At 53.1% G+C, this 18,287-nt stretch overlaps 7 protein-coding genes across 8 annotated transcripts; 1 reads left to right on the top strand and 6 right to left on the bottom strand.

The window, feature by feature from the left end:
- Nucleotides 1-1,318: 1,318 nt before the first annotated feature.
- LMH87_010984 (uncharacterized protein) lies at nucleotides 1,319-1,801 on the bottom strand (the record flags this gene model as incomplete). Its single annotated transcript, XM_056200051.1, has 1 exon — nucleotides 1,319-1,801. One exon carries the CDS (start codon nucleotides 1,799-1,801, stop codon nucleotides 1,319-1,321), a length of 483 nt encoding a protein of 160 aa, XP_056051940.1.
- A 384-nt stretch (nucleotides 1,802-2,185) lies between these two features.
- Nucleotides 2,186-3,752, bottom strand: LMH87_010983 (uncharacterized protein; the record flags this gene model as incomplete). 2 transcript variants are annotated; one of them, XM_056200050.1, is made up of 3 exons in its annotated part: nucleotides 2,186-2,495; nucleotides 3,322-3,471; nucleotides 3,547-3,752. In XM_056200050.1, 3 exons carry the CDS (start codon nucleotides 3,750-3,752, stop codon nucleotides 2,186-2,188), a joined length of 666 nt encoding a protein of 221 aa, XP_056051939.1. The 2 variants fall into 2 exon arrangements, with proteins under 2 accessions (XP_056051939.1, XP_056051938.1); XM_056200049.1 differs by lacking the exon at nucleotides 2,186-2,495 and having other exon boundaries at nucleotides 3,318-3,471.
- Nucleotides 3,753-4,544: 792 nt separating this feature from the next.
- Nucleotides 4,545-5,382, bottom strand: LMH87_010982 (uncharacterized protein; the record flags this gene model as incomplete). Its single annotated transcript, XM_056200048.1, has 4 exons — nucleotides 4,545-4,612; nucleotides 4,683-4,718; nucleotides 4,845-5,111; nucleotides 5,175-5,382. 4 exons carry the CDS (start codon nucleotides 5,380-5,382, stop codon nucleotides 4,545-4,547), a joined length of 579 nt encoding a protein of 192 aa, XP_056051937.1.
- A 427-nt stretch (nucleotides 5,383-5,809) lies between these two features.
- LMH87_010981 (uncharacterized protein) lies at nucleotides 5,810-6,154 on the bottom strand (the record flags this gene model as incomplete). The annotated part of the gene is made up of 1 exon (XM_056200047.1): nucleotides 5,810-6,154. The coding sequence occupies one exon, from the start codon at nucleotides 6,152-6,154 to the stop codon at nucleotides 5,810-5,812; it is 345 nt and encodes a 114-aa protein (XP_056051936.1).
- Nucleotides 6,155-9,798: 3,644 nt separating this feature from the next.
- LMH87_010980 (uncharacterized protein) lies at nucleotides 9,799-11,655 on the bottom strand (the record flags this gene model as incomplete). Its single annotated transcript, XM_056200046.1, has 1 exon — nucleotides 9,799-11,655. The coding sequence occupies one exon, from the start codon at nucleotides 11,653-11,655 to the stop codon at nucleotides 9,799-9,801; it is 1,857 nt and encodes a 618-aa protein (XP_056051935.1).
- Nucleotides 11,656-13,170: 1,515 nt separating this feature from the next.
- On the bottom strand, nucleotides 13,171-14,591 carry LMH87_010979 (uncharacterized protein; the record flags this gene model as incomplete). Its single annotated transcript, XM_056200044.1, has 6 exons — nucleotides 13,171-13,352; nucleotides 13,445-13,718; nucleotides 13,784-14,220; nucleotides 14,280-14,308; nucleotides 14,369-14,438; nucleotides 14,501-14,591. 6 exons carry the CDS (start codon nucleotides 14,589-14,591, stop codon nucleotides 13,171-13,173), a joined length of 1,083 nt encoding a protein of 360 aa, XP_056051934.1.
- A 1,498-nt stretch (nucleotides 14,592-16,089) lies between these two features.
- LMH87_010978 (uncharacterized protein) lies at nucleotides 16,090-18,196 on the top strand (the record flags this gene model as incomplete). Its single annotated transcript, XM_056200043.1, has 3 exons — nucleotides 16,090-17,232; nucleotides 17,292-17,744; nucleotides 17,810-18,196. The coding sequence occupies 3 exons, from the start codon at nucleotides 16,090-16,092 to the stop codon at nucleotides 18,194-18,196; spliced, it is 1,983 nt and encodes a 660-aa protein (XP_056051933.1).
- Between the last annotated feature and the right edge of the window lie 91 nt (nucleotides 18,197-18,287).

Raw genomic sequence — 18,287 nt, 5'->3', positions numbered from 1 at the left:
GATCACTCTCAAGGTACTGGCTGCAGAACGCCATGCGCTCCTTGGCTGGCAATATTATCGCCACGATCATCGAAACATTGGTCGGTTGCAGCGCTCAGCTCACGACGCCCCGCCGCACCACCTGCAGCAATCTGTAAAGTGGCCCTCAGAGGGTCCTGCACGCCTGCAAATCTCGCATGGGCCCGCCTATAAATCGCGCCTCACGCCTCTCTAAAGCCCTGAGGAAGCTTGCCCAGCTGTGTCCTGGCCAGCTGCCAACAGGCATTACGACGAGAGAGATATCTCCACCATCGCGACAGGCACATGATGGTCTAAAACAAGCTTGCATGATATGACAAAAATTGAGGAAACAACTTGAGCCGACATGCAGCCAACTACACCACTGTTGGCCGACGCCGAGTCTGAGGATCCAGTCCAATCCGCCCCGCACACACTTCTGACACAACATCACCATTTTTATGCGCATGGTCATCCCAAATCAACCACCACCCTCGGGCCCTTGAACACTGACTGCTATTCATCCCAACCTGTGTCGCGTGCGACTCGTCGTTCCGATGGTCGGCTGGATCATCTCCCGCGGCCCACCCAGCACGCACAAGCATTGAAACATCGACGTCGTACACGATTCACCCATATTTCCTCACCGTTTTAAGCTTGGACTTGCTAGAAAGACGTTGCATTTTGCAAACCTGGCATATCGATTACTTTTCTTTGCCAATCTCGCCTGTCATCGCGTGCACGTCAGAAACAAAGACTCGCCGCGTCCCGGTGAGCCCACTGCCCAACTGTCTCAAATGCCGCCTCTTCTTGCTCGTCATAGACTCATCACTACATAACGCCGTGGGCGGATGCGCGCGTACACAGTGCGACTTGAGCTTTATTTCAGTCGTAGTCTTGTGAGCCACCAGCTTGTGTCACTCGTCGATCGCCTAGAGTGTAATTTCGGTTTACTGGTACAAAGGAACGCACTGTCTTTTCTACTCGGTCGGCATCAAAGCGCAAAACAAAGTCCTTCGTCTTTCAAAATGAACAAAGGTGCAAAGAGAGCAGGAAAGCAACAAAGAGACATGCTATCCTCATCCGGCCTTGTTTGTCCATATAACCACAGCAACTCCACTTGTGCCGTTCGGCTGCTACCGAGCGCCAAGCTTCCCTGACCGATTTATTTTCATCACTTACACGACGTCAACACCAAGTTTTCTTTTTCACACAAGTTCCATGACACGCCTGTATTCATGGTCACTAAGAAGCCTTTAAAGCTAGAGCAACGTCAAGGAGTGAAGAAAAAAACGGCCAAGCGTCAATATCAACATGTCCGTCAACGTGCGTGTACTTTCCACGAGTGAATCATCAATATTCCGCGCTCTCTTATCATCTTCTCCACCTCGGCGGCGAGCTTACGCTGCTTCCTGGCCCGCCCTCTATAGTTCTGCATGTCCAGCATCTGGGCCATGTGGCGCCGGAACCGGGCCTCCCTCGGCCACAGCACACTGCTCGACTTCTCCACGCGCGCCAGTGCTTCGCTGCATTTTTCCAGAGCATCCTTGATCGAGGCATTCTTTTCGCTAGCCTCTGTTACTGCAATGCTAATCAATCTCATGACTTCAACATCCAATTCGCGGATCTTCTTTAAGGCCTCTGCTCGTCCTCCAGGGCTTATGTAGCCTCTTTCTACTGCGGCATCTCTCTCTGAAATGTCCATCTTCTCCTCGTCAAAGTTCTCTTTGTCTTCTTCATATAAAACGGGTTCGAATGCAAAGGAGTGCCCGATTGCAGCGGGTTCTCCGCCAAACATTGTCATGATCTTGTGTGGGTTGGTGAGGGTTTGCGAGGGCTGGTGTTCTTGGGTTTGGGCGAAAGGTTCCTTCCTGTGGCGATGGACATGTTTATATACTTTTACACTTTTACTTTCAAGTCAGTCTCTGTGAGCTTGTCAAAAAAATTGACTAGGAGTTCCTTTGGGTCGAAATAAAAAGACCGACTTTTAGTTGCATGTTCAGACCTTTGTGGAAGAGTCACCACGGTGAGGGACAAAAGAAAGAAAACCAGGTAGACCAAAAGGGTCAAAATGGCAGTCTCCGTTGCAAAATTGAGTTGTATGACTTCTCAAAGAAACTTCTCAAAGGTATTGTGCAACTTTTGCTCTTTGAACAGGCATCTCCTGCGAGCTACTTGACGTGATGCGTCAATGAGCCCTTCGCTTCCGCTCCTCCTCCCGATCTTCTAACTTCCACTGCCGCGCCGTATTGTCCATCCAGATTTCTTCCTCGGTCTTGGTACGTTCCACGACAATTTGGGACTTGAGGCTCTCAATTTTGGCCTTTTTCGACAATAGTGCATCCATTTCCGTTTGAACGAAGGTGAGCGCAAGGTCGCAGTTTTCCTCGGCGAAATCGAGTGATTTATTCCTGTCGATTGAAATATACAGTATATGTATATATTGCTTGGCAAGATCTATGGCTCGGTCGATTTTCTCGATGGGGCTGAGCTCTTTGCTGGGCATGATTGTTAGGTCGTGGTTGTTGGTGGATTGTTTTTTGGTCTGGAGCTATTACGGCGATAGACTCCTGTCAGCACTGTGTTTCGCTTTCAAGGTAGTTTTTGTGGGCGAAGTGCGAAAGTAAGGATAAAAAATCAAAGATTGTTTTTTGTTGGTCCCTTACCCCTTATATACCTCTTGTGAACCATTCATCTGTGTCGTGGGTGATTCACTGAGTGCCCACCCGATGATATACACGCAACACCTTAAAGGCCGAAAACAAACACCAGGTACAACGCGCCACAGCCTCAGAAGGTAAAGACGGAAATTGCGTTCCGTGTACTGTAGTGAAACCGTCGAAGGAACGGCTCGTCGCTCAGCGCAGCACAGCCCACTCCACCGGCGGCAAGCACAACCACACACACAGCGCCAGGCCGGGAAACCGCGGACAGTCGACGGTGGCCCAAACTTACAAGTCATATTGGGAGGGACACAGCATATACAGATACTTGATTCAGTTCTATCAGCTGGATTGTGCGCATCCCCCGGTGCAAGCCAAGCACCGAATGCTTACACGATTGTGTTAAGATCCGCATTCGCGCGAAGGAAGTTGATCGAGTCTCGAGAAACAAAAGCCCAGTAAAATTGATCAAATTAAGATGCCCTAGGGATGAGTGAAAGAATTGGGGCCCGCTAAGAATTTACCTGCATTGCCTCACAGAGGAAAGAATGTATGCCGAAATGTGGGAGGTGGGAGGGCTGCCAATCCAGCACGGCCATCACCTTCGCCGGGAACCAAAACGCAAACACCGTGACCGAAGCTATCCAATTAAATCACTCACCTTAATTTCAGCGGCTTGCCGACAGACATGTACCAGAACGCCAGCTGTCCCATAGTTTCATCGTCCTCCACCTGGAGGAGCAGCTCCAGCTTCTTCTCCACCTCCTCGGCCGCTCGACGATTGCGGTCCGCCTCCCCGCGGGCCTCGAGGCTGTCGTGGATTTCCGCCAGCACGCGACGAAACTCGGCCTCGCGCATCCAGAGGTACTTGAGCTTTTTGACCTACGCCAACGCCTCGGCTGCTTTTGCCATGGCCTGGTTCGCCAGCGTCTTGCCGGCTGGGTCTCGGCCGCCGGGCTTGGCGCGCACTTCCTCGTCGCGCTTGTCGGGGTGCAGCTTGGAGTTTCTGAGCAGCTGACGAATTACCTTCATGTACGTTTCGAGAACGCGGTGGGTATCGGCTTTCCCTTTCTTCGGTACGGTGAATGTCATATTGATGGTTGATGGTTGATGGCCAATGACTGATGGTGATTTCGTTTATTTCCCTTCGGCTTTGGGTTGGGCGATGAGTGTCTTCAAATATTTGGACACACACAAGATCCATCCTTGTTCTTCTACGGGAAAGAGCTCGGCTGTAGTCGCTTTGATAGGGGCAAAACGAAACCCTTTCTTGTCGCTCGTCCAAAGCCTTTGTTTAACTCGTGGCAAGAGGGGTGGGCTAACATGCTGGCCAAAGAAACGAGTACAAAACAGCCTCTCCCGGCCAATAAATGGACCCAAGAACAAAGAGATGATAAGAAGTCTTATACAGTTTTGTTTTATTTGAATAGAGCCAATATATGTTGGCAGCGCGGTAGGCATACTTTGAGTCTCGCCAAAGAGAGATGACGACTCACAGAATGCGACGACTCAAATGAAGGCATAATCAAAGTACCCTGCATTCTTCAATCTCTCTTCTGGCACAGGTCTTTTAACAAATTCATATTTGTGATTGTTTGGCTTCTTCAGCCAAAGAGGGGCATCGCAGTCGGTGACGAGGCTGCGATTCCTGTACCACCAAGCCCATTCTCCGATCGGGATTTACAGTAGCACATGACGCGAAAATGCCAAGAAAATAGATCAATTGTTTGCTAGACCGACGGGTACCACACAGCGACGTAACATATTTTGAGTATTGGTGAGAGGATAGAAAAAGACTTATGAGTCTGGAGCCAAAACCTCAAGCGTGTAGTTCCCCATGCGTACGCCTTCGTGAGCCCAACCCGAGTCGCGACGTTGCTCACGTCACTTGCAGAAACACTTGAGCCGTTGCAGCCCAGTCATATTATCGCAATGTTTCGATAGCAAGAGGTCTTTAATTGTAGATGATAAGATTAGCAGGATGCGACTAATGAGCTCTGAATCAATCCCCTGGGAACTTACCTGGCCCTGCGGCGCGCGAGATGTGGCAGGGCAACGCTACGTTCATCCACACTCAAGTCCTGGACCACTCTTCGAAAGTCTCGCGAAGTTGATCGCGGCTATCCTTTGCGACCTGCGCGTCCTTTGGACGGCCAATTTGATTCAGCAGCAAGTGTTTCTTACTGAGAAGCATGGACTCCCAAAGACGGACGTCGTGGCGCCCTTGGAGCTTGGCTAAGCCCGCGTCCAGCAGCTGCAAGGCTTCATGTAATTTGCCGCCCGCCGAAATCACTTCGATTTCTGCCAGCTGCGCTGCCATCCATTCTGTTGTTTCCAAGTCCGGCGTGCGGTTCTGATAGGCTTGCTGTTGTTGTTCGGCTTCGATGCCAAGCTGGCGCTTTTCAGACTCAGGACCTTGAGGCGTTTTCTCAGATTCAGCCATGCTGGATTCTTGGTACGATACAATTCTTTAGTTTCGTCGAATTCTAAACGGCAGGCTGACTGTTTATATACCTGAAGTTGGGGACACAGCGTCATGACACAAGACGAGCTTCCCTTTCCACACCGCGTTTCTTGTGTTGCCTCTATAAGCATCTGTGACGCATTTGCAAGAGGTGGCTTCTCTCTTGGTGCTACGCAAGGCAGGCTTCACTAATGCGCCGATAACCAAGTCTTGCGCAGGCCTACAACGTTGCCCTAGCGACAATCTTTCACGCCGCATCTTTGCGACGTGCGGCGGAGGACATTCACAGCGGCAGTCAACTAGCATTTTAATTCCATGTGCACAAACGTTGGCTCAAAGTCTTAGCCGAGTTAGTCTATTTACTTGGAAATATTTACTTCGCTGAACAAATCTATACTAAGAAAATCTAAACGCTGTGCCAAGTGCCGCCCGACGACTGCATTAGGTCATCTCACCTCCGACACCATCTCTGAAGACCGTGATCATAAGACTACGACTTCGTGGAATTGGGACTCATCATTGCATGATTCTTATATTATATAATATTATAATCGACAACGCTCAACAACCCGTACACCCCACACAAGGCGCCCTCGCGAGCAATCCTAAGAGTTCGAAAATACCTGAACTGCCAGCAACAGCATCTATGCTCACTCTCACGTCCATGTTTCCGACCGGAGCATCATCATAATTCAACCCCTGAATCATCGCCCGTCGGGTCCTCTCCAACATTGCTGAACGTCTCCCCACCATCATCGCTCTCCGGGTCCTCTGGAACGTCGCTCATCGGGCCCTCGCTGCTTTCGGGTTTATACTCAATTTCTTTGAGGTCCATGTAATCCTCGAATGCGCGAATACTATGTGTATGTTCCGCAATTATAGCAAATTCCGCGTAGAAGGCGGGAACTCCGTCTCTGTTAATTTTGGCTAGTACTTCCTCGATGAGCTTATGCGCGTCCTCTACCTGCCCTTTTGCAAAGGCACTGGAAATGTCGGAAACCATGACCGAAACCCATTCGTTGTCTATCATTGTCGCTGGTTGTTGCCGAGACTGTCCTTCTAGTTGATTAGGATGTAGAGTACTTGTAAGTTCTTGAAATGATCTTCATTTTCCACGTTCTGGTCCCGACTTTAAATAGTTCTGGATAATCTTTCTAGCCAATTTCGTCATTTGAATGCTTGTTTCTTGGAGTGCGGCTCTGAAAGCACTGGGTGCTTTGTTCTTTGGAGCGCGGTACTTTGCCGCAGGTCATCGCATCTTTATCTTCAGCTTTCGGCACTAAGCCTGCGCCCTGAGACATAAAGTGCACTGGAAAGAAAACGCTTCAAAGAGAAAGACGCAAACATAGCTGTAGCGCTCAGTATCTCTTGGTCACGCGTGCTGCTCCGCGTCTTGTGCCCATCTCCTTTGGTCGGGAAAGATGCTCGTGGCACTCCTGTTTTCCTCGTCTCAGCGCCTCAAGACTAGCTAGTTTCTTTATCGTCATCACAAAGTACAGCAGTACTTCTGATAATATCTTTGCCTCGCGCTAAGCTTGCGCATCAAACGACAGTCAACGACATTGACTGCTCTTTTATGCTACCTGCAATTGTTAGGTAGTATGGACCTCCGTGATAAAGACCAGATTTAATTGCTTGCACAACAGAGTATTGATCACGTCTCTCTTGACGGCTGAGTCCCGTTATCACTCTTTATTGAAACGTCTTGTAATATCTACACTCTGAATGTAGCGGACATCTGCAAGATTCGTCGCTCTTTATTAACAAGTCTGCAGGCTTTATCACTCTTCATCAAGACAACACGTATAAGCTGTGGCGCATTATAGCTACGCCGGTCTGAACAGAGTATAAGTAAGCCTGGCCATTCCGCAATTTTGACAAGAAATTTACTTCTATACATCGATCGCCAGAAGATCCAACAATCATAACCACACCCGAAGACCAAACCCCAAGACCAAACCCTAAGACCAAACCCCAAGACCAAACCCCAGACCAAACATCAAGATCACATCAAACCTGACAACATCTGCGAAATGCCTGAACGACAGACTGACCAAGAAGGTGTTCGGCGCTTAGTCCCCCACCCGAAGTTCTTCGCCCTGCAGGAACGCTGGCAAAGGGCAGGGTGCGAATCGCTCACTGAGGATGAGACCAGATCATTGATCGCCGACACCAGAACAACGATTGCTCATCTCCAATTCACTCAAAATGACTACGGCCCGCAGCTGGAGGGCTGGTTCTATTCTGAAATGGCGCCGCGCCTCAAGGAGCTTGGCGAGGAGGAAGCGTCCCGGATGGCACACGACATGTCGAATTTGTGCTTCAGCCGCTGCCTTAAAAATCAATATTACAATGGTGTGAAATGGGATACAAAATACTATAGAAGGCTCTTGCGCTTCACAAATGTGTGGACTGACCTCGTTGCGAAGATGAAGGGGTCCCCACCCCAATTCGAGTCGGCACTCTATTTGCTTGGTGGCCTCATTAGAGAGAATGAATCCTATCCTGGACTTATTCAAACACCGAGCAGTCTTTGGGGAAAACAGATGGAATGCGAGTTGGCTCTTAACCGCCCATCAGAGGCTAGTCACTCAGACCTCGTGCGTATTTTGTGCGAGTTGCGCGAACGGCAAAAGGCTGAACCGCCGACTCTGTAGCCAAACAGCCAAGTATCTGCCACAAGGAGATGTTTCTTTCAGTTTATGTCATAAAAGAAACTTGGCAAGTCAGGAGTTCGTTCTCCTAGCAACAGCATTTCATTTCTATAGTAATTAGCTGACAATATAAAAGTCAATCTATCCCAAAGTGTACAGCCGAAGTATCTTGACCGTAGCTTGAATTTGTATCAAGATGACTGCATATTTGGAAATTCGCTAAGAAAAATGTGCCCTCTCTCCAAACAATATGCAGAAACCCAAGGGCCAATCAAAGTGGATGAAGTCAATCCAGGCGACTGAGGCAGCCAGCTCCAGGACGGAAAGTTTGTGACGGGGTTTCGGACCAAAATGGCGCGCCATTGACAGCGATTGGGGGGTAATAGGAGAGACAGCTAAGCAGTCCATGCAGTCTGATTTGTTGCAATTTGTGTTATGGAGAGAAGGAATCTTCGCGAGTATTCTTTGGCCCCGTTGCATTCACGAGGCCGTGTGGGTCAAGAGCAGCTCACAGAGTGCAGCGCGGGAGAGCAGCTGCGAGCAGTTTTACGGGACAGGGGTAGCTGAATAACTTAGAAGCTGGGACTTTTGTAATTTATGCTAAAACAATTTTTGGGGGGGGGGGGGGGTCTAATCAATCGTGTTGCATTTGTGAGAGTTTGCATTGGCAGTGCAAGAGCTGATCAAGATCAAGGCATGCAATAAAGTTACACCCGTACGAGTCACTACGTTTTTGAACTGTATTGTATGTATAAAGTACACTTTATTAGTTTTGCAAGACTCGAACTGTCATAAAGCACAGTGCGTTGCATGCATCTCTGCATCTAGAGCGGGCGCTTTGGCCTGTCATTCACCAACATAGATGCTGTCTGGTAGACTTTGTTGAGCAGGCTTTGTTGAGTAGATAAAACATTAAAAGTCAAAGTATCAAACTCAATTTCTCTATCATAAAGTGCAAAGAGTCGTTGTTGAGTTCTTTGGCGCGTTCTGTTGTTTCACATCAACATCAGCAAGCCTTTGCGCTTTCTTGCGATGAATGCCGGTCGCAGAAACGCTGGGTTAGTTGTCAAGGGAAATGATCACACAGGCCTTTGTACCACCGGTCTATACACTTTTACGACAGTCCAAAACTGCAGTTCAATCATCTGTGAGCGATGCATAGGCGAAGCACAGTGCTGGCTTCCCGTGCTTCCATGTCATGCTTCGCCTTGCTACTTTGGGGTGATGCCTTGACAGCCGGCGGGTACAAAGAGACGCTGCGCATTATTGCGCACGTCAAAGAGAACAAGGTCCCAAATCGAGATGGAAATCTATTTAAACCTCGCGATGACCAGTACTTTCCTGGCCATCACCATCACCATCACCATCACCGGCCATCACTATCCAACAACCCCATCAACATCGCCATCAACACTCATCACTATGAAACCTTTTCCCGCATCTGCAACGAAGTCCGAAAAGAGACTTTGGGTGGACGACAAAGTACTGACGATTGAATTTGCCTTAAAAGCACACCCAAAAGCTTGGGAACCAGCTGAGACGTTGGTGAAGGAGCTAATTATGCAGCTAAAGGGAGTTGAGGGCTATGCCGCGGATGTTGCTAAGCTGTACCGTTCACTCGCAGAGTGCTACAGCCGTCGCGAAAGCGGGATTGAGAAAGACTGGGCCAAACAAACGGCAGATATCATTGACCACAACCTCAGGTCATCCTCAGGAGCTTAGTGGGCTTCGTTCGTGGATGCATTTGGTCGTTGGAAGTAGCAGGTATTTCCCCCGGTGGTAGATTGTCTTTTTCTAGAGGTTTTAGGGGCCAAGACGGTTTTAGTTTAATACAGTTGGTTTATTCAAGTGCGCTACGTAAAATATACATAAATCATAATCGTTGCAATGGTAATTTGAACTCGCTCTCACCTCTTTTCAGCTTGAGTGCACTCCAAGTCACTTATACGAGGTCCAGAATGACAAGATCCGTGCGTGGTTTTATTGCTTTATTGAACAGCTTTTTGTCTAATCTGGACGCTCACAACGTTACCACACTTACGTCCAACACGCCCTCCGCCTGCTGCAGGTCGTCCATGACCTTCTTGTCCACCGTGCCCGCGATGCCCAGAATCATGAGCGCCTCGTCGCCAGCCTGCTGCTGCTGGCCGTGGCCCGCGTCCGCCAGCGAGTCCTGCGAGCGGCTCGGTTGCAGCAGGCCGTCGTCCGTCGGCGGTGTCCAGTCGCCTCTGAACTCTGCGCTCAGCGCCGCGACCTGCATGAAGCGGATGTTGATGCCGTGCGAGCCGAGGACGGTGCCGACGCCGCCAATCTTGCCTGGCTCGTCGTAGTTGTGCAGGATGATGAGCGTGCCCTCGGGGTTGAAGGTCGCGTTGAAGCGGTCGAGGCGGGAGATGTAGAGCCGCTTGTTGGCGGCGTAGCCCTCGATGACCTGGGCGCTCTTGGTGTTTGAGCCGCCGCCGCTGCTGCTGGGATAGGACTTGAGGGTGACGAGGTTGGCGTAGGTCTGGTTCGTGCCCGAGCCGTGCGCGTGCGTCTCGCTGATGGTGAGGCCCTTTTCCTTGGCAATCTGCGTGGCGTTGACAATGTTGACGATGGAGTCGCTGAAGGAGGCGACGAGGCCCTTGACCAGCGCGGCCAGCAGCGGCTTGGTGTTGGGCAGGCCGGCGAGCTCGCCGTGGTAGACGAGCTCGAAGCGGCGGCCGCCGACCATGTTGATCTTGTTGCGCGCAAAGTGCTGCGAGTACAGCTTGCCCATCTTCTCGACGAGCGACACCGACGGCTGCAGCTTGCGGTACTGCTCGGGGAGGATGATGGGCGCGTTGACGGCGCTGGTAGGCAGGCCGCCGCGGAGGATCTCGAGCGCCTGCGTGCACACGTCCATGGACACGTTCTCCTGCGCCTCGACGGTCGAGGCGCCCAGGTGCGGCGTGGCGACGACCTTGGGGTGCTTGGTGAGACGCGAGGCGACAGAGTCGGCCGCGGGAGGCTCAGAGGTGAAGACGTCGAGGCCTGCGCCGGCGATCCAGCCTTCCTCCAGAGCCTGGAGAAGGGCAGCTTCGTTGTAGACACCTCCACGCGCGACATTAAGGACGCGCGCCGTCTTTTTCATAGTCTTGAACTCAGTCTCGCCAATGAGGTCCATGGTAGTCGCCAGCAGCGGCGTGTGAATCGTCAAAAAGTCCAAAACCGGCAGCATATCTTGCAAGCTCGGATACAGCTCGACGCCTGCCTGCTTGGCCATGTCCGGGTTCGCATACGGGTCGACCGCAATGACCGTCATGCCCAGCCCCTTGGCCATGCGCGCAACATGCAGGCCGACCTTCCCCAGCCCGACAATGCCCAGCGTCTTGCGCCCGACCTCGACGCCGACGAGCTGGCTGCGCTCCCAGCGGCCCTCCTTGATGCTGTTGTCGGCGCGGCCGACGTTGCGCGCCGTGGCCAGCAGCAGCGCGACGGTGTGCTCGGCGGCGGCGACAATGTTGCCGGCGGGCGAGTTGATGACGATGACGCCCTGGGCCGTGGCGGCGGGCACGTCAATGTTGTCGACGCCGACGCCCGCGCGCGCGACGACCTTGAGCTTGGCGCCCGCGCGCAGCACCTCGGCCGTCACCTTTGTCTCGGAGCGCACGAGCAGGCCCTGGTAGCCCGGGATGATGCCGAGCAGCTCGTCCGCGCTGACGCCCTGGCGGACGTCGACGTCAAAGTGCGGGGTGAGCAGGGCGAGGCCGTCCGGGGACAGCTTCTCGGGGACGAGGATGCGGGGCCGAGAGGAGTCCGGCGTCGGCGGCGAGGGGCTCGCCTCGGCGGCGGCGGGGTTGACGGCTATGGGGGTCATGGGCGCGGCACTAGTAGAGGAAGGAAAGGTATGAAGCATGAATGAGGGAGAAGAAGAAGAAGAAGAAGAAGAAGAAGATGTAAGCAAGGGAACCGGATTTTATTATCTGTGGCTTTTAGGGCGACAGTATCGCTATAGACTGGAAAGAGAAAGCTTGGAGGGGTCGTCTACATGGAGGAGGAGGGGGAGGGGCGAGTGCGGCAGCATTTAAACAAAGGTTAATTGCCAGGGCCGAATTCATCCAAGTCGGCGTCCATCACGCTGCACATCCACCCGCCACACCTTGATGGGCGTTAGCTGGTCGTTTTCGCGAGATAGTCACATCCACATCGTCCTGTTGCGATGGAGCCTGCCACGGAGGACAGGCAATGACACCATCCATACAACAGCCAGCTGTTAGACCCTGAAGATGGTTCCCTCCCCCTCTTCTCGCTGACCTTGGCGTGGTAGGTGAGGTGGTGCGGCGACTCAAAGGGATCGGCGGGCAAGCTCTCCGACCCATCGCGTGCTCCCCCTCACTTTTCCTCTTTCATTGTCGTACTGCATCGGTCGCTGAGCATTGGGCACGTAGCAGTGGCTTTTGCACTTGTCTCAGAACCTCTTCGCGCCGGCCGGCTTGGACGGCATCAACTAGGGGCAAATCACAGCGCTGCATTGTAAGCCACCGGCGCAGCTGTGACGACATGGTGGCAGAGCAAGACACAGCATGCATGCGACGAAATCAGATCATTTTACGACACATGGCTTCGAATGAGATGAGAGTCGTTGGTATCGCGGGGAGTCGACTCGCTGCCCGTCGTGTTGCCAGATTCCAAGATTTGCGAGCGCCAAATCGGGCGTGCCAGGCAAAAGTATATCTGTCGACTTAAATATGATCGTCCATTGGGGCGCCACCTCCTCGCGAGCGGTCTCGGATGTAACGAGGCTTGTGCATGGAGCTGCAGCTGTCGCGCCGCATGAAGAAGTCCTATCCGATGCAGGCGTCGGGCGCTGGCGTTATTTTGCGAGATACAATGTTGATTATGATAACGGCAAGAGAAACCTGCATCTAGATGCAGCTGACACCATCCTGGACAATACCTACATCAATGCTTTCTGGGGTTAGATGAGGCGGGATGCTAGCGGGTCGCCAATAAATGACCGAGCTACTGGATGTTGGTGTTAATGAGCGCAATCAGGCTCCTTTTCCCTCACCTTTGTTGGAAAACATTTTCCAACTAGCCTAGCCGATATTTCCAGTTCCATACAACATCAAAACAAGGCTGTTTCATTTTACGCATCTCATCAGCTCCAGTTCGTTCGGCATTTGAGCCCATCGTAAATCACCTTGCTGGCTTGCGCCAAACTCCACAACGGCGGCTGGAGCTTGGGTGGCGTCAGGAAGCATATCGACAAGCTTACTCGCAGACACGGGATCAGATTAAAAGAAAGGAGGGTGCAGGCAACTGCCGGGACAAATCTTTTATGTAAATAGTGTCGATCCTATGGGACGGGTACCTGGATCACTGTTTTTAAATACTGCGGGCATTGGTCTGCTTCACTAGAGCTTCCTGTTTAGGACTCGACCGTGTACTTGGATCCATACTTGTCGTTCTGGACCACCTCGATCCAGTAACCATCAGGGTCGAGGAGGAAGGCAATGTTCTTCATGCGGCCATCCGTCAGCCTCTTCTTCCAGCTACAACCCTGCTCTTCGAAGCGCTGGCAAGCAGCGTCGAGGTCATCCACCGAGATGCCTTTGATTGACCGTTAGCATACACTCTTTCACTCTCATTTTTTTTCGTCCATCGCCGCGGTTTGCATTTTCTTTTCAAGGGACACAACTCACAGATGTGACCAAAGCCCTGCGGCTGGTCGTTGCCGTTGTGGTACTTGAAGGCCTCGTCCTTTTCGGTGCCGTAGTTCCAGGTGAGCTCGAGCAGACCCTCGCGGTGGCTCGTCTTTTCGTCGCTCGGCAGGCCCTGGTCGGCAGGGTAGGCGAGGAAATACAGATTGAAGCCGGCAGCTTCGGCCTCGTGCTTGCGAATCAGGGTCATACCAAGAGTGTCTTGGTAAAACTTGAGCGACTTTTCAATGTCCTTGACGCGAAGCATGGTATGGTTCTGCGTGCAGAAGAATCCGAGGTCAGTCGTGTATGCGCCTCTAAAACGCTCTACGTTGTGCTCACCAATCGATAGGTGCCGGGGTCAGTCTCGGTGACATTCTCAGTCTGCTCGATGGACTTTTGGCCAATAACCTCGACCCAGTAGCCGTCGGGATCCAGAACAAAGGCAATGTGCTTCATGCGTCCGTCGGTCAGCTTCTTCTGGAACTTGTACCCGGCGTCCTCGATGCGCTTGCAGGCGGCCTGCAGGTTGTCGACGCTGATGCACGTGTGGCCGAAGCCGCGGTGCGGCTCCGTGTTGCCGTTGACGACCTTGTAGTCGGGGTCGTTCTCGGTGCCGTAGTTGTGCGTGAGCTCGATGATGCCCTCGCGGTTGACAAACGAGTTGCCGTGGTAGGCGGCCTTGGCGCCGTTGTACGCGAGGAAGTACAGATCAAACTTGGCGTCGGGGTTCTGAATCTTCTTGATGACGCTCATTCCGAGGAACTCGTAGAATTTAACTGGCCACAGTTAGATTCTGCGGGCGGACCCTGCTGCGGCAGCTGAGGGCATGACCTACCCGACTCCTTGGGGTCCTTGACCCGGATCCTATCGAGATATCAGTCGCCTGCAAAGGTTTGATGCATACTGGCGGAGGAGATTGCTTACATGGAGTGGTTAAACTTGTATTTGCTGGTATCGGTCGTGGTCGCCATTGTCGCGAATCGGCCAGAGGCAGCTACCAGGTGGGGGTCAGTATGAGGCTGTTTGCAAGTTCCAGATGAGGCAGGGCACGCGAACCTGGTCCAGATGAGGTTGGAATGAAATTGAAAGGTCTTGCTAGGGAGTTTTGAACAAGTCGCAGTCGTTGGATTACTCTTGAAGTGCTCATGAGTCGAAGAGTTTTGCTGCTTTGTAATGTCGACGTAGCTGGTGATGTCAACCCCCGCAGCAGAGCTCTGGCTAGCTCGAGGAGCCCCTCCAAGACCGACTGTAGCTCCGATACTTGTGTGCCAGATCGGACATAGCGACGAGCACAGTATGGAGACTACATGCCGGCGGTGAGTAAACGTACGATTAAATAATTAAACTGAAACGTCGATTTTCTGTACCTCTAAACAGGCCGCAGGAGTACTATGTGCATGCTCTGAGAGCTGTGAAGATCAATGGTTGATACTAGCAGTACCTAGGTAGTTGCGAGGTAGGTACAAGGTACGTACCTACAGCCAGTGTAATTGCACTGAGGCGATCCACTGGCCCGTCAAGCCCGAGATGCTGACCAGCCAGTTGAAGCGCAGTAGAGACGCCATGTAAATGCTGAGCGCTGGTTTTAGGTGTCACTGGTACCAGTGTAATGGGCAGCGGATCCAACTCAGAGATTGGAAGCGAAAAAGAGGTCGCATCCCGGCGGCTGTTACACTGACGGAAACAGAGGGCGTTGTAGACACGGGCAGCAGCCTTGACTACGGGATAAGGTCGCACATGTTGCTGGTGGTATTGCGTGTCGCGTCCATGAGTGGTGATGAGGCGGAGAAGGGACTTGAGAATTCAAAGTACATTTTCTATACGCGGGTAGAATTGGAGATGAGACGGCATGATTGATTTGTTTTCATTATGATGAGTCTATACGATTGGATTGGCAAATGATTGTCGTAGAACTAAGTAGAGTAGGACGCCAAGAGGGTGACCAGAAAAAGACGACTGCTCTAGATAGGACACAGGAGTAGTGACTTGCTACTTCTTCTGTTCCATTGCTTCCCTGCTACTATTTTTATTGTTTCTGATAATCCTTCTCCATCTTGTTATTTTCCCTTTTATTTTTCTTAGGTTTGGGCCTCTTTTTTTCCACCCCTTGGACGCCATAGTACCTCCAGCTGCCACTGGTCCCTCTACAGCGCGCCGCCATTGGTGGATCAGCGGCTTGCTGAGTGGGCGTACCTAATGTGCTACCTAATTAATAGTTGGCTGTCGTGCCGCCCAAGGTTTAAGCTGCGCAATGCCGCCTTCTTTCTTGCGTCTTATTGTTGATTTCTACTCTACATGCCCGCCGCCTTGTCTATTTTCTTGGCTTTAACCTTTACACCTTGAAGCCCTAAACTGCGCCCGACAGCGACATCTCGACGATTCGGTATTCCTCATGGCACGCCCTGCCCCGTTATACGAATGAGGGCACGGCTGTTTGCCTTGTCAGTCCCGCCCGCGAAGCAATAAATAGCTACCTACACCTCCAAGAAAGCGCGCCGGGTTCTCTCTGTGGCCCGATGCTTCACAGCCTCGTGTTTCTTGCCACAAGAATTACACCAAATTTCCGGCACCTATCAACGCGTTTTGAAACCCCAATTTGAGCCGCCTCCACTAGGTACCGACCTAGTGGTCACTGCTGCCCGGCCATGGACACCGACCCAGCGCCGCACGAGGCAGCACCAGCACCAGCAGCAGGCGCGGAGCCGTCCGGGGTCCAACAGCATCTGCTCGGCCGCCCTGCATCTTTGACCAAGTCAAGATCCCTCTCCGACGGCGGAGGAACCACGCCCAAGCTCTCCCCGTCGCCGCACATTGTCGTTTCTGCCCGCCGCACCTCCAAGGACGACCACGACATTGACGACCTCTGCAGCAGCAGCAGCTTCCCCAACACTGGCGCTGCCGCCGTCGCCGCCAACCTGGCCGGCCTACCATCCACCCCGAAGCGGTCAGAGGTTCGTGGCTTGTCGTCTCTGCACATCCAGCAGCAGCAGCAGCCGCAGCCGCCACGAACCTCTACGCCCCCTCCTGCGGCCGTTGGCAGCACCGCGTTTGGCAAGCCCGCTCCTCTGTCCCCCAAGCTCGACCACTCCCACATCTACGCCTCCCCGACCAACATTCTCCCCCGACGATCACGAGGCCTCGACTTTTCCCGCGCTGCCACGAGCCTACATCATTCTACCCTCGCCGAGTCGTCGCCAGAGTCATCGCCTACCGTGGGCGGCCGCGGAATGAACATCCCCGCCAGGAGGAGGGAGTTCGGCCTGGGCGCCGAGCACAGCCTACAGTCCTCAGCGTCTGTGTGGCCCGCCCCGACAGGAAATCCGGAGCGTATGACGATTAGCAGCTCGCTGGGTAGCACACAGGCCGTCGGCTCTGAGTCGTCAAGCTCCTCCGAAGACGATGACCTTATGGACGAGGACATGGATGAGGCGTATGTCACCACGCCCCAGGTTTCAAGGTCCGGCCCCGGCGGAGGCAACCCGTTCGGTTCGCCGGCCATCGGCCCTCTCGCCAGCTTCCAGAACCGCCAGCGGCCGCGGAAGCATCCTAAGAAGAAGGTCCGTGGGCCGCTGGGCCTTGGCTTCAACATCAATTCATCGGCACTGTCGCGATCGCCCCCGAACAACTCGTCGCGCGCCCGCCGCGAGAGTATCAGCTGGCAGGCAAATCAGCTGCACATTTCGAGCGGCGACGGTGAGGACAGCGGCAAGTCAGATGTGGACGGTCCGTCTGCGGACGCCCAGCCCAGCGTAACACGACGAGCAGTAACTCGCCGCGGCAACCTTTTGGTATGCCAGAAATATGATTCATCAGTAGCTCATGCATCACATTGCTAACCCGATTCTAGCCGAAAACCAAAACTTTTGCCCGAATTCGAGCTGCGCTGCTAGAAGAAGGTGCCCCGGCAGAAGCGGAGTTTCGTCGAGAAGCTGAAGTCGTCAAGCAAGTCCGCGAGAGCGATGTTGAGCAAGAGGCCCGCCCGGCAACAAATGTCTTTGATCTGTCGCAGGCCGTCAGCGCGCTGTCGTCGCCCAACATGGTCAACCAGGACACCATCGACGAACCCGAGGAAGACCTGATGCGCGACTTGTCAACAGGCTTGTCCAGTAGTTTTAAGCAACAGATGCTGAAGACCAAGTCCAAGTCGTTCTGGGATACCTTTTCCGAGTGCAGCAGCACTGGTGGCGGCGGGCGTGCTTCTCCGCCGCCACAACCCTTTGTGCCTCGCGAATCGTCCTCGGGCATGAGCGAAGATGCCGGCATGGACTCGCCATCCTTTCCATTATTTCAAAGCTACCAGGTTCGTTTTCCTTGCCACGTTACATCGAACTCCAAACGAGAAGCGCCACTAACTGACAAAAACAGCAGTCGCAAGCTACCGCCATTGGTCCCCAGCCTCCGTCTGCGGCGGAGATTACCCGTCGTATTAACAACAAGCGCCGTCGCGACGACGACCTGGACCCCGTGAGCTTCAAGCGCCGCGCTGTGAGCCCCGGCATGAGCGTGCACAACTCGCCCGTCGTGCAGAGCCCCATGCAGCGTGACAATGTCCATTGGAGCTCGGGTTCCCGCCCCGGTAGCACCGGCGGCGAGAGGGCCGGCAGCAGCGCGCAGAGTGACTCGGGCAGCATGGGCGGCGGCAACACGTCGGGCACGCCCAGCGGCAGCCGCGTGAGCGGTAACAAGGGCAGGGTCGGCTTCCAGGGCATGGTGGACGCAAACGACGCCATTATGCGCATGAGCATTGAGTAATAGCATCCCAAGTCCTTTTCGTTTTTTTGCTCTGTCTTGTGTTTCGGGAACTCAGCATTGAACTACTGCGTTGCATAATATGGCGTTTTCT

Source organism: Akanthomyces muscarius, chromosome 4 (genome assembly GCF_028009165.1).
Source record: "Akanthomyces muscarius strain Ve6 chromosome 4, whole genome shotgun sequence".
Lineage (NCBI taxonomy): Eukaryota > Fungi > Ascomycota > Sordariomycetes > Hypocreales > Cordycipitaceae > Akanthomyces > Akanthomyces muscarius.
Note: the sequence above shows the minus strand (reverse complement) of the source record. Positions and strands in the feature narration are given on the sequence as shown.